Raw genomic sequence first — 12,161 nt, forward strand, 5'->3', positions numbered from 1 at the left:
CGTCCCCCGCATCGGCAGGCGGACTCTCAACCACTGCGCCACCAGGGAAGCCCAAATGTATTTTAATAAAATAAATTTTATTAAGGCTCATGCCTACTTATTATTCTGTCTGAGTTTTCTTGGCGAGTTTTGTTTGTTTGTTTTCTAATTGAACTTTCGAATCAGTTTGTCTAGGTTTGAAAAGAATCCTGTTAGTTTTTTTTAGTTGGAGTTTTGTTATATTTATGGATGAAATAGGAATAGGGTAATTGACATCTTCATGAATTGTCCTATTCGTGAATTGGGTATGCATGGTTTGCTTTTTGGCGTATTTTGTGGTTTTCTTTTGTGTCAGGTAGGGATTTTTAAATGATAGAAAGAAGTACACATCAGGCTAAATATGTGAATTACTTCTCTTTCCACTTACCTGCAACTCGTTCGGTTGAAAGACTTAAATCTTTCTTTCATTACTAGCTGAGGTATCAGCTACCTGATAGTTCTGTAAACCAAGGAAAGGAAATTAGATAACATTTACCTTGGTCCTGGAATTAGCCTCAAGATGGCTATTTTGTTCTTTGGAAATACGTAGAAAATTATTATTATTATTATTATTATTATTATTTTTTTTTTTGTGTGTGTGGTATGCGGGCCTTCCTCTGCTGTGGCCTCTCCCATTGCGGAGCACAGGCTCCGGACGCGCAGGCTCAGCGGCCATGGCTCACGGGCCCAGCCGCTCCGCGGCATGTGGGATCCTCCCAGACCGGGGCGCGAACCCGGTTCCCCTGCATGGGCAGGCGGACGCGCAACCACTGCGCCACCAGGGAAGCCCGAAAATTATTATTTTTTTAAAAAATTTTATTTTATTAAAGTACAGTTGGTTTACAAAGAAAATTACTAATTAACATTTAAATAAATGCCACTTATTCAATTGGCATTTATTTAGGGCAAGAGTATGAATTTTCTTCGTAATACTTGAGCTTTTAAATCAAATGCATCTATTAATACTCAGTGTGCCAGAATTTGGAAACTCACGTTTCCTAAAAAGATCCTGTGCATTTTGCCTTTTGTTGAAGACTGTTTCCCCTATACCTCATGTTCATCATTTCATTTTTTATTTTATAACCATCTTATTGAGAATAACAATATCTTAATCAGTAAACCACTTTAATTTGAAAACTTCTGGTCTGACTAATCACTAATGATTTTCAATGCTTTCTTTTTCTGTTGTTGTGTTGTATTTTATTTGTTGTTTGTTTATTCCTTTAACATCTTCTTAAGTCTTCATGCTTAAGTTATCTTAATGTAATTTTGGACTCCATTAGGTTTTGCTTCTCAAAAATTTTTAATCCACAAATAGTATGTTGTGTTTTCTCTGATTTTTTTTTTTTTTTTTAATTTTACTTTAATTTGCATGTGTGTGTCTTTTGGTTTGAATGTGCTAAATAAGTTGATCTTTTTTTGGTTCCATTATTTATGTTACCATCCATTTAAAACAGGCCACGGTGGAATCTATCATGAGGGATAAGATGCCCAGAAAGGGAGGAAGATGGTGGTTTTCATGGAGGGGAAGAAACAGCACAATCAAAGAGGTGAGTCTGAAAAACAAGAGCGTTCCTACTTAGCTCAGCGAATTTTGGTTTTGGGTAGTAGGGTTTGTCTTCACGCGCGTGTCAGTGAAAGAAGCCATCACTGAGTGTGCAAGAGTCAGGCCTGCCGCAGGGTACGCAAAGGCAGCACAGAATGAGGGGAGGTGGAGAAGGGCCCGGCGCGGTGAGCAGAGTTGCCATCACCTCCTGGCTCTGTTACCTCTCAGCCTGGGGGCCGTGGTTGGGTCACTCCTGCTCTGTAACGTGTCTTCATCTGTAAAAAGAAGAGATTCAACGTGATGTTTAAATTTTTTTTTTTTAAGTTAAATATCTTACTGTTGCTTGTGAGAACAGTTTTAACGAGGTAGACTTACAGCCTAGACTAATTCCCATTAATCGTTTCACTTCGGTGGCTTTGGTTTCCATTTCTATAAATGCCTATAATTTGTTTCAGATCTTTGCCAACCTCTCAACCTATTTCTGGAAGCACTTTCTTTGCTTGGCTTCTGAGCCAGTGTGTCTGCCTGGTCTGCCGCCTCGGGGGCTGTTCCTCCCCTGGCTCAGCCCCTTTGTACGTGGGTCCTCAAGGATTGTCTTAGAGCCTTCTCTTCTGCTTCAACTGCCTGTTTTTCCCCAGGCAACCTCATTCACGCCCATGCGATGACTCCATTTTTATTAACAAGGAGGGCGTTTTGTACTCCATGTCCGTTTATCAGATAGCCAACTAGGCAGATATCTCCACGTGGATGCTTCAAGCTCTTCAAACTCGTCATTTCTGAAATCGATCTGATGGTTTTCTCTAGAGTTCTTCCTTTGTTGTACCACCGTCAGAAAATGGCACCACTGTCCATCCACAGGCTGGTACTGCCTTCTTCCCTCACCCCTCCTGTCAGTTTACCGTCCTAAATATCGCTCAGGCTTTCCATTTCTCTCTAGCTCCACACCCCACACCTCAAGGCTGCCACCTTCCCTCCGAGGATTGCTTCCAAATGGTCTTTTTGTATCCATTCTTGCCCTTTCTTCCTCATTCTCTGCAGTTGGCATTGGTCTATGTGGCATAATGGCCCCATTTATATTTCTCCCTGCTTAAACGCTTTCCGTGGTTTCCCAGCGCTCTTATAATTAAGACCGGTATCCCTAGCATGGTCTACAGGACTTGTGTATCCTAGCCCCTGCCTCTGTAGAGCCTCACCTTTTGCTATTCTCCCCGCTGCCCTCTGTGCTTTGGGGTCCCTGGCTGAAAGTACATTCTACCCCAGGACTCTTGCACGTGTTATTTCTCTGCCTAGTGTTCTGAGGACCCCTGTCACCCTTCTTCACTTAATTTACTAGCACTTCAAATGGCCCTCTCTGGGCAGGTTAGTCTAGTCTGTTGTTCTCTGCTCTCCTAACCCTGCCTGTGAGCTTTTCCTTCACAGGTTTTCTCATCGTTTATAATTATACACCGATTAGTACGACTATTTGATTAACATCCCTGTCCCCTCCAGACCCTAAACTCCATGAAGGCAGAGACCACACGTGCTCGTGGCTTTGATCCCTGTGGTCTCCCGAGTACCCGTTTTGGGACCCAGAGCAGGGGTTCGGCAGATGTTTGAGGGAATGCTGATTATACTTCTGGAATCTAGTATGAAGAAACCCCAAGGGCAGCGGTCAAGTCGGTTATTATAAGAGTAAAAGAAATCCCAGGAGCTCAGTTTGTTTATTTCATTAGCTCAAAGGGAAAGAGTCTGTTGGGAGTGTGTCATCAAGGTAAAACTGTTCTTGGGCATTTTCTGTTGGCATACCTGAGCTTTACTGACTGTCCCATTATCTCCAAGGGGTATAAACACGGTAGAGCAAGCATGCGCTTTCCTTTAGGAGACTTAAAGTGTAAGGGGCCTTTCTGATTCTCTTACTGGAGAGCAGAATGTTCGAGAATTTGAGAAGCAGGCTACTTCAGAGACCTATTTTTGCAGAGTGTCCAGAGTTTCGTTAGATGGAACTGAGGAGAATGCGGCATGCAATAAGGAAGAGTTATGAAATCTCTTAAAAACCTGAAATATATTTCAGATAGATACACATTTTTGCGCTGGTCTAATAAAGAATTGTTAATAGTGGCGGCTAAGTTACCTGCCTCAACAGATAAATTAAACATTACTGGGCCTGTTCTCACATCAATTATTTGTGTGCTTATAAAAAGCTAAAGAATGTTTGAAAGTAGCCTGTACCCATCAGATGTTCAGCTCGTCACCCTGTTACACTGTTTCTATCGCTCATTTTCTTTATTCATATTAAAAACATCAGTCTCTACCCCCTGACCCAATGACCACAGATCATGAAATTTGACTGTAAATTCTTTGTCCTTTGACACACCTGTCTGGCCTGTGATGACTTCCTGTGACGTCTGTGGGGCTAGTGGATGTTCTCCTCCTCCCTTGCCTGCTGTGGGCCAGGCTCTGTGTTTATGTGCAGCCATCTCCGTGGTCCTCGTGGCAGCGTTAGGAGAGGCATGTCATCATCCCTGTGTTGCTGGTGAGGAAACGAGGCTCCAAAAGGTTGCACGACTTGCCCGAGGTTCCTAAGCCAGGGAAGCAGGACTGGGCCCAGAGCGCTTAGAATTCCAAAGCTCTTTCCAGTACATCAAAGGAGCATCTTCTATTAAGAGCATGCGGTATTGAGAAAGAGAATGCGCCTGTGTTTTTCTCAGGCAAAATATGGTGTGAAAATATTTTCAGGCATTTCTATCAGCAATTATAAGAAAATATTTTGAAAGCCCTCGCGTATCCAAGCAGCCCTTGATAAAGCATTTGCATAAGCTACAGTGATTATGAAGTTTGGTTTGGTGCCAAGAATACTTATGGAAAACAGACTTATTTTTGTCAAAAATATTTCTCAGCTTAATTGTAGACGGCTAAGCAAAGGAGAAACTAGGACCCACCATCCCTGTGGGGCGTGCCGTTGGGGAGGGCATCGGGGCCCTGCTCTGGACTTCGGGGAGCCCGTCACAGAATGCCAGTGGTTGTGTACGTGGTTTCCCTTTGGTGTGTCCGTGATTCTTTGTCTTCTTCTTCTCCAGGAAAGTAAGCCAGAGCAGTGCCTGGCAGGAAAGAGCCACAGAACTGGGGAGCAGCCGTCACAGCTGGGCACGGCCACCAGGTACAGTGCCAGGTTGCCTTGGGGTGTTGCGGCTCCTTTCTGTGTCTGAGGTCGAGGCACAGATGCTGGTAGGGTTCACCGAATGGCCCGGGCCTTGGACCAGACGGACCCGGGTGGCAGACCTGGCTCCGTCCTTTACTCAGTGACCTGGAGCAATTTACTCAAATTGTCGTTCCCATGAATCAGATGGACGCGTCTGCCCCTTAGATACCGAATTTCCAAAGTAAACGTGAGGCGTGCGTGAGATAACGTAACGAGCGCTCTCCGTGCTCTTGGCATGTGCTGGCCCTCGGTTTACAGAAGGTGACCACAGCAGTGGTGGTAAACAGTGATGAGGAGGATGAAGAACAGCATTAACAGTGGCATGAAAACCAGTTGCCCTTCTGGAGGAACTTGCCTTTCTCTATAGTTTAGACCCTTAGCAGGACTTACGTAGTTGAAACACTTACCAGGACACACTTTTCTAAGTACTGATAGGGATTCGTATTAACTTGGTGTAGGAGACCTTGGATTTTGATACTACGGACCCGTATGAGTCGCGTTTTGTCTTCAGGGTAACCTGCTTGTACGGGATTTGAGGGTAACTACTCCGAGGGCCACGCCATCACCCACTGATTCGACGGTGTTATTGCCTATCGACACTGAGTGATCCGAGCGAGTGTAACACCTTTTACCTATGACCTCACCCTTCCGGTATTCCTGTGCTTGAGAGACCCAGGACTGCGTGTCTTATTCAGCAGGCAGAAAATGCTAACATGTTCACTGAGGGCAAGATGCATATCTCTGTCCTTTTTATAGCTTAGAGGCCAAGCCAGTGGCTGACCCAGAGCAGGCATGTCTTAAATGTGCTATTACTGAGCTGATGAGATTTTTTTTCCAGTATATTGTTGTTTCATAGGGGAGGCGGGCTTAGATTTCAAGTCCTTGGATTCCTGGCCATAGCTCTGTATCTTAAACTATTTTATTTCTAGAACTCATCGTTGGAAATAGAAACTCATGTAGGTGTCACGTAGGAAACAGTCTGATTCCTTTCTTGTCCTCTGTGGAGAAGAGTATGCAGGACCTGATAAAACTCTGCATGGCAGGGCCGGCTGTCAGCTGGGATGCTATCAGACGACACCCTTTCTGTTCCCCCTGGTGGTGCCCTGGCGCTGTTCCTTCCCACCTGACCCCCTGCCGGTCTGCCCTGGCCAAGGGAGCAGCGTTGAAGAGCTTGTGTGTTTCTTTTCCAATCTTCACCCTCCATCTCTGGCTCATTCTCTGGGGAGGGGCTTTCCAGCACGGTTATCTGGATACCTTCCCAACCTGGAATTCTGAGTGTACCTTGAGTGAGCTTGGAGGGGAGAAGGCAGGTGGAGCTCGGGCTAAGAACGCGCAGTCCTGAGGGGGTGTAGGAGGCCGCTAGGATAGAAGGCAGTGGGTTTTCGGTAAGTGGGTGTTTGAAGCAGCAGGGTGCACACGGCAGACTTTGGAGTCAGGCAGATCTGGCTTGGAGTCCTGGCTTTGGGTAAACTCCTTTCCGTATCTGAGGGAAGGAACTAGCGTGCTGTCCGTTCCCAGAGCGGCCAGGGACGGAGACACAAGCAAAGATGCCACCCTTCTGTCCTGAGCAGTTTAAACCAGCAGTTTGGCTGCACTGGAAATACCCTGCTCTCCTGGGGCTCTTTTTGAGACCCTCTCTGTCCTGCAGTAATTTCCAAGCAGAAGAGGAAGCATGAGCTGGGACTCTGTCACTCTTCTCTATGATCTTTGGCGAATTCATCAGCCCCTCGGTGTTTCCTCCTTCATCTGTGAAATGGGCACGAGACTGACACCCCCACCGCAGGTGTTGGCTCATCTAATCCTCACGGCAGCCTCACGAGAAAGGAGGTGCAGAACGTAAAACCCAACAAGGCCACGTGGGCTGTGCCTGCGGTCAGGAGGGTGGCTCTGTGGTGGCCTGGAAGACACAGGCTCATCTTAACCGTGCAGTTGCAAGTGTTTAAAATTATACTCCACAATATGGGCCAAACGCAGGATGTCTGCCAAATCCGGCCTGCGTTATGCCAGTCTGAGACCTGGGGAAGGCTGGCCAGGGGCTCAGAGAGGTTTAAGAGGGACAGAACACGATGGTGGCTGGTGCGGGCTGTGTATTCTTCTCCTTTCCAGCCACGTGACCGCTCCCGGAGGCCGCCCGGTGGGCCGAGGGTGGAGGGAGCCGCAGGGCGCTTCTGCAGCTCTTCCTGAGCTGGAACGCCGGCTGACACAGTCCATCTGAAGCGCTTCGGATTTTCTTAGTATCTGCTACCACCCTATTCAGGTGTTGACAGAAACGCTCTGCCCTGTTAGATAGAAAGAGTTTGACTATTGGCCACTCTGAGTTAGTTAGTCAGGCTACATTTTTTTATGAAACCTGAAACACGAAGAATTGACTCTTGCGAAGAGGATTTGAGGTTCTGAAAAGTCTTCGTGTAAAGTCTTCCGAGCAGTGTATGTACATCTTTTCATTTTTACTGGCATCCTAGTCGCCTAATTAGATTCATGCAGTTGACTGAAAAAAAGTGTCGGAGTGCTTTCCTAATTGACAGACTTGTGATTGACAGAACAGTCCCTGAAGTCTCATAATTGAGCAAACAGCTTGTCACCATGCAAGTCATTAAAATACCATCAAAAACTGTACACTGACAAGTGCGAACTTCAATGTTGTTCACAGCTCCTCGGCTGAACACAGGCACTCGAGTGAGATGAGCCCTTTTGTTTCTTTCTGTCGTTCCTTGCAGACGCCGCAAAGCCAGTGACATTAAGGACTGCTGCAGGAGTGGGGAAGGGGGTGGCCGGGTCCACAGATGACTGTGCCCTCGCCCTAAGCCGGCACCGCCAGCTGAGGTGTGCAGCTCCCATTGCAGTTTCTGTGTATCTGTGTTTTCCTTTCTGCGCTCCCTCAAACGTGGCGTGCTGCACCGATCTAGGGGTTTTGGTTTTTTGTTTCAGAGCAGCAGATGGAGATAAGAGCTCTTCTGCCTTGCTTCCACATCCCACCAGCAGAGGCTCACATCACAGTCTGTTGTCACGGAGAGCTTCAGTTCACATTTGGATCTCATTTCCCACCAAACTGCTTGCGTGGAACATAAACATTTTCCAATTCAATGAGGGGCCTGTAGCTTCATCTCCTGGGTTCCCACCCAGGCGCTGGTCAGGCTGCTTGGCTCCAGGACCACGTGTACCCGTCTGTCTGAAAACCAACCTCTAGGCTGTCGATTCAGAAGGATCAGCGTTGTTTGTAGGATTGGCAGGGCTCGGAAGGGGAAGGGACTTTTGTGTCATTTTACAGATGAGCCACCGAGGCCCAGAGAGGAATCCTGTGGTTGTAAGGCCTTTCCCGGGACGCCTGTTTCCCGGTCCACTTCTTTCTGTCTCGTACTTGCCGGCCTCCGGGATCTCTTGGTCGGTGGGTTGCCGTTTGCTCCCCTGCACTGTAAGATGAGGAAATCTAGTCTGAAAGAAAATAGTCTGAGCAGGATAACACAGCCTGAAGTTCCTGGGGTTCAAACCCGGGCTTCTCGGGTCTCCACTCTACCTAGAACCGGCCCCCGGCGTCACAGGTGTAGATTCATCCAGTTGTAGCTCAACCCCGCCACGGACCGACCAGGATTCTAGGCTACGTGCTCTTTCTCCGTGGACATAGTCACCTGTCTCCACGGCTCGTTCACCAGGGCTGTGTCCCCGTGATGGCCAAGTCTGTGACTGCAGCCCAGATTGTTCTGTGTAGCTCCTGGGCCCCTCGTCCGGCTACTCTCAGATGTCCTCTGCCTTCTTAGCATAGCACTTGTCCAGCTCTGTTGTGATTGTTTAGACGGAAAGCCCCGGGGAGCGCGGGGGCCGGGCTGCTTGCTGTGTCCTCCACGGCTGGCACGGTGGCTAGAGGCGTCGGTGGCATGAGCTCCAGTCCACCAGCCCGCAGCCCACAGGCCGCCCCTCGTCGGGCCCCGGGAGCAGGGGCCTGGGGAGGGGCGGCTCATTCTGGACATGGAAGGAGCCAGTAGAAAGAACACAGAAGCGGGGTGCCGTGTAATGGGGTCTTCCCTCTCGTCTGCCCCGGTGCGGGGCAGTATTGGATTGTAGGAACTGCTTCTGGAACGAGCACGTGGGGCAAGACAGCAGCAGGCTGCAGAGGCAATACCCACCCAGTCATTTCCTGGTAGAGGGAAGGGAGGGCGAGGGGGCAGGAGGACAAGGTAGGAGTTCACTGAGATGCAAAGATAAGTTGGAGCCCCGTGGGCCTGTCTTGCATAAAGGGATGCGCTGAGCCAGAAGCTTTGCGGGGGTGGGGGTGGGGGGGGGGCGAGGCGTGCATCCGGGGAGTCGGGCGGGGCCTGCTCTGGGGCTGCCTAGCTTTCTCCATTTAGCCTAACAAACGTTTACGAAGCACTTTGGAGGACGTTAACGGCATTTTTAAAGAAAATGGTCCCGGGAAGCAGGTCTAGCCCTAGTGCTGCTGGGCTGGGGACTGTGCCATAGCAGGATTTGAATCCAGGGAACAGCTCTTTGCTGACAAGCCTTATCTGAGCTATTTAAAGAAAATGAGCCTGTTTCCCGCTCGCACCTCCCTCCCAGCCCCCGACCACGTGGCGGAGTCCAGAAGCGCTCGGAGCGCTGGATTCTGTGCAGGTGAATAAGGTGCGGCTCTTGCTCCTGGGGCAGCCTGCTTAGGGGTCCTGGGGAGCGTCGGGGGGCCTTTCTTGGCTCCCCCGGCACCTGTCCATAAGGCCTGGAGTGTCCTCGTTATCTGGACTTGTGCGTTTGGAGCGGTGTGTACCGGGAACCGATCAGCTTGGACGTGCAGAAAATTTGGGCTCCCTGTGCTTTGGCCAGCAGCCTGGGACAGGGGAAGAGAGAGGACGTGCACATCCAATCCTCCCAGGCCAGGAGGGAGCTTGACCCCGCTCATCAGGAGCGGGGGCCTCTTGGTTTAAAGCAGAGTGACGATGACAGGGACGTGAATGAGGAGAGGCAGTCCCGGATGAATGATGCAGGAGCCGCAGGGATAGGATTAGGGACGGCGTCTGGCCAGCGACCACCCAGAGACCGCGCCGGGAGACACCCGATGGGCTCCGTCATCGATTCCGGCCTAATGCGTCTTTAATGGCTACCCAGATGTACTTCCTAATTGGCCATTACATCACTGTGTGTTCCAGAATAAAGCATGAGTCATCCTCCAGTGATGAGGAGCCCGCGGCCGCCAAGCTGTCCAGCACCAGCCACCTCCCCCTGCTGTCCAGTGTTAGCTACAAGAAGACCCTGCGCCTCACGTCAGAGCAGCTGGTGAGTGTCCTGTCCTCCCCCTCCACCACGCTGCGGGCACTGGCCCAGCCACGGCCACCTGGACTCAGTGGGTTCAATGATGCGGGCGTCCCTCCCATGCTCTGGCTCCGGCTTCAGCTCTGGCACCTTCTTCTATCCAACTGCCTGCTGCCCTGCACCACCCCCCGCGACCTCACATCCCCCTTTTGGTGCCTCCGGTTCGCGCCCCACGTCCGCTCCTGTCCAGGCTGGCTCCAAAGCATCACTTCCCCTGTGCCGGCCCTGGCACTGCCCTGGAGGCTCCTGTCCGCAAGTGTTGGCGGAAGGCGGCCTGAAGGCGTGAATTTATCCCGAGCTGTGAATGACTGAGAGCCCGAATCTCGCAGGGCTCTTTCCACTTTTCCAGAGATGTTTGTTAAGTCAACCGCATCTCCTGAACCGGGGGCAATGGAGCACTTGTCATGGGATTCAGAGAGCTTCCGGTAGCAGGGGGCCATTCTGATCACAGTGTCCTCTGCTCTGCGGCTGTACCACCAGTGTTAATCCCTGGACCCTGTTTCCCGGGAGCAGACAGCGAGCAGGTATCTGTGCTCTGCTGCTCTCCTGAGAGTTCGTGGGGGCCAGGCTTAGTTGTGATGGTGTCTGATGGGAAAAGAGGACGGTCAGGCCTGACACCCTGCGCCGCTGGGGCGACCTGGACTCCCGCCCCAGCTGGCTTGCACGCGAGCGCCCCGGTGCCGAGATTCAGAACCGCTGAGAGGGGATTCTGCCTTCTGAATCTGGTGTGAGTTCCTGGGGTCTAGCTTCTGGGCTTCTGGCTATGAGAGGTACCTGATAACTGAGACGACTGCTTTCTTCCCGTCTGTGTCCGTGTACTAACTAGTACTCGTGGCTGGTTCGGGGAACGTATTTTCACACTTTGACTTAGATTCGTCTCCCCGGCCATGGCCCTTCGTACTCAGCCGTGGCCTAGTAAGCGCATCGCAGTCTGAAGTTGTGATTTCCTGCGGCGACCCTCAGAGCCTGTCACTTACAAACCCCAGGGGGCGTGGGTGAGGGTGAGCTGTGCTACGCTGGGGCCTGCGAGGGGGCCTGGCGTTCAGGTTGCCCAAGTCCCGGAAAGACCAGTCCTCCTCGAGAGCAAGACAGGGAAAGAACTGTACGGGTGGCCTAGGGTGGTGCTTTGGAAAAAAAAAAAATCCGGATCCGGTTTCTCGTGGAACAGAAACCGAACATCCCTCTGTCTGAGCCTCGCCCTCCAGCGGACACAGAGTTCGTATCTTTCAGAAAAGCCTGAAGTTGAAGAACGGACCCAACGACGTGGTCTTCAGCGTCACCACGCAGTACCAGGGCACGTGCCGCTGCGAAGGCACCATCTACCTGTGGAACTGGGACGATAAGGTTATCATCTCTGACATCGATGGAACCATCACTAGGTGGGTCCCGCCGACTCGGGGCCGTGGGACCCCGGGGCCTGGAGCCAGCGTGTCAGTCCCTCCTTCTGGGGCATCGTGCAGCTCACGCGGTTCAGCTTCTGGGGCGGTCGGTGCCGCCCGCGGAGCCATAGCTCCTTGACTTAAACGGCTGCAGTGGGGGATCGGGGGTCGCTTCCCTCTGGGGCGGTGGCTCCCTGACTTTGTTGCTCAGTTTCGGGGTTTCCGTCCAGGGAGCAAGTCGTACGTCCCATTTGCATTTTTTCATGAGGCATTTATGGTGCGATGAGTCAGAATGACTTTTTTTTTTTTTTCCCCCTTTTGCGATGGCCTTTTAACTTTATTTTTCCTGTCTCTGTTTTTATTTAGATCAGATACTCTTGGCCACATTTTGCCCACCCTTGGGAAGGATTGGACCCACCAGGGCATCGCCAAGCTGTACCATAAAGTGAGCCAGTAAGTACACAGCCGAAGTACTCGCGGCGATCCGCACACAGAACCTTTGCTGACGGGCTGGCTTACAAAGACGGGTGCCCCTTGGCCAGGGAGGGTCCTGAGCGCGTGCTGAATCCCACCAACTCCAGATTTGAATTCAGTACCAAAAGGCAAGAAAGGGAGTGGCCGGGGAATTGCAAATTGACAGAGGAGGGAGGCGGTGGCAGCCTTAGGGGAGGGGTTGGGGTTCAGTTCATACTGAGGCGTGGCACAGATAGCCGGGTGATGACACGGTAGTCTGGGATGTAGACCA

At 50.8% G+C, this 12,161-nt stretch overlaps 1 protein-coding gene across 4 annotated transcripts in view; it reads left to right on the forward strand.

The window, feature by feature from the left end:
- LOC102980075 (phosphatidate phosphatase LPIN1) overlaps positions 1-12,061 on the forward strand; it is a 49,314-nt gene extending 37,253 nt beyond the window's left edge. The window contains exons 12-16 of one of the 4 annotated variants that reach the window (XM_028485537.2): positions 1,476-1,568; positions 4,621-4,700; positions 9,875-10,001; positions 11,268-11,416; positions 11,783-12,061. In XM_028485537.2, coding sequence (XP_028341338.1) covers positions 1,476-1,568; positions 4,621-4,700; positions 9,875-10,001; positions 11,268-11,416; positions 11,783-11,873 — 540 coding nt within the window. In that variant the 3' untranslated portion in view covers positions 11,874-12,061. The remainder of the gene's footprint in view (positions 1-1,475; positions 1,569-4,620; positions 4,701-9,874; positions 10,002-11,267; positions 11,417-11,782) is intronic. The other 3 variants (XM_055082986.1, XM_028485534.2, XM_028485533.2) reach the window with 3 other exon arrangements.
- The last annotated feature ends 100 nt before the right edge of the window (positions 12,062-12,161 follow it).

This window comes from Physeter macrocephalus, unplaced genomic scaffold, assembly GCF_002837175.3.
Source record: "Physeter macrocephalus isolate SW-GA unplaced genomic scaffold, ASM283717v5 random_435, whole genome shotgun sequence".
In the NCBI taxonomy this organism is placed as follows: Eukaryota; Metazoa; Chordata; class Mammalia; order Artiodactyla; family Physeteridae; genus Physeter; species Physeter macrocephalus.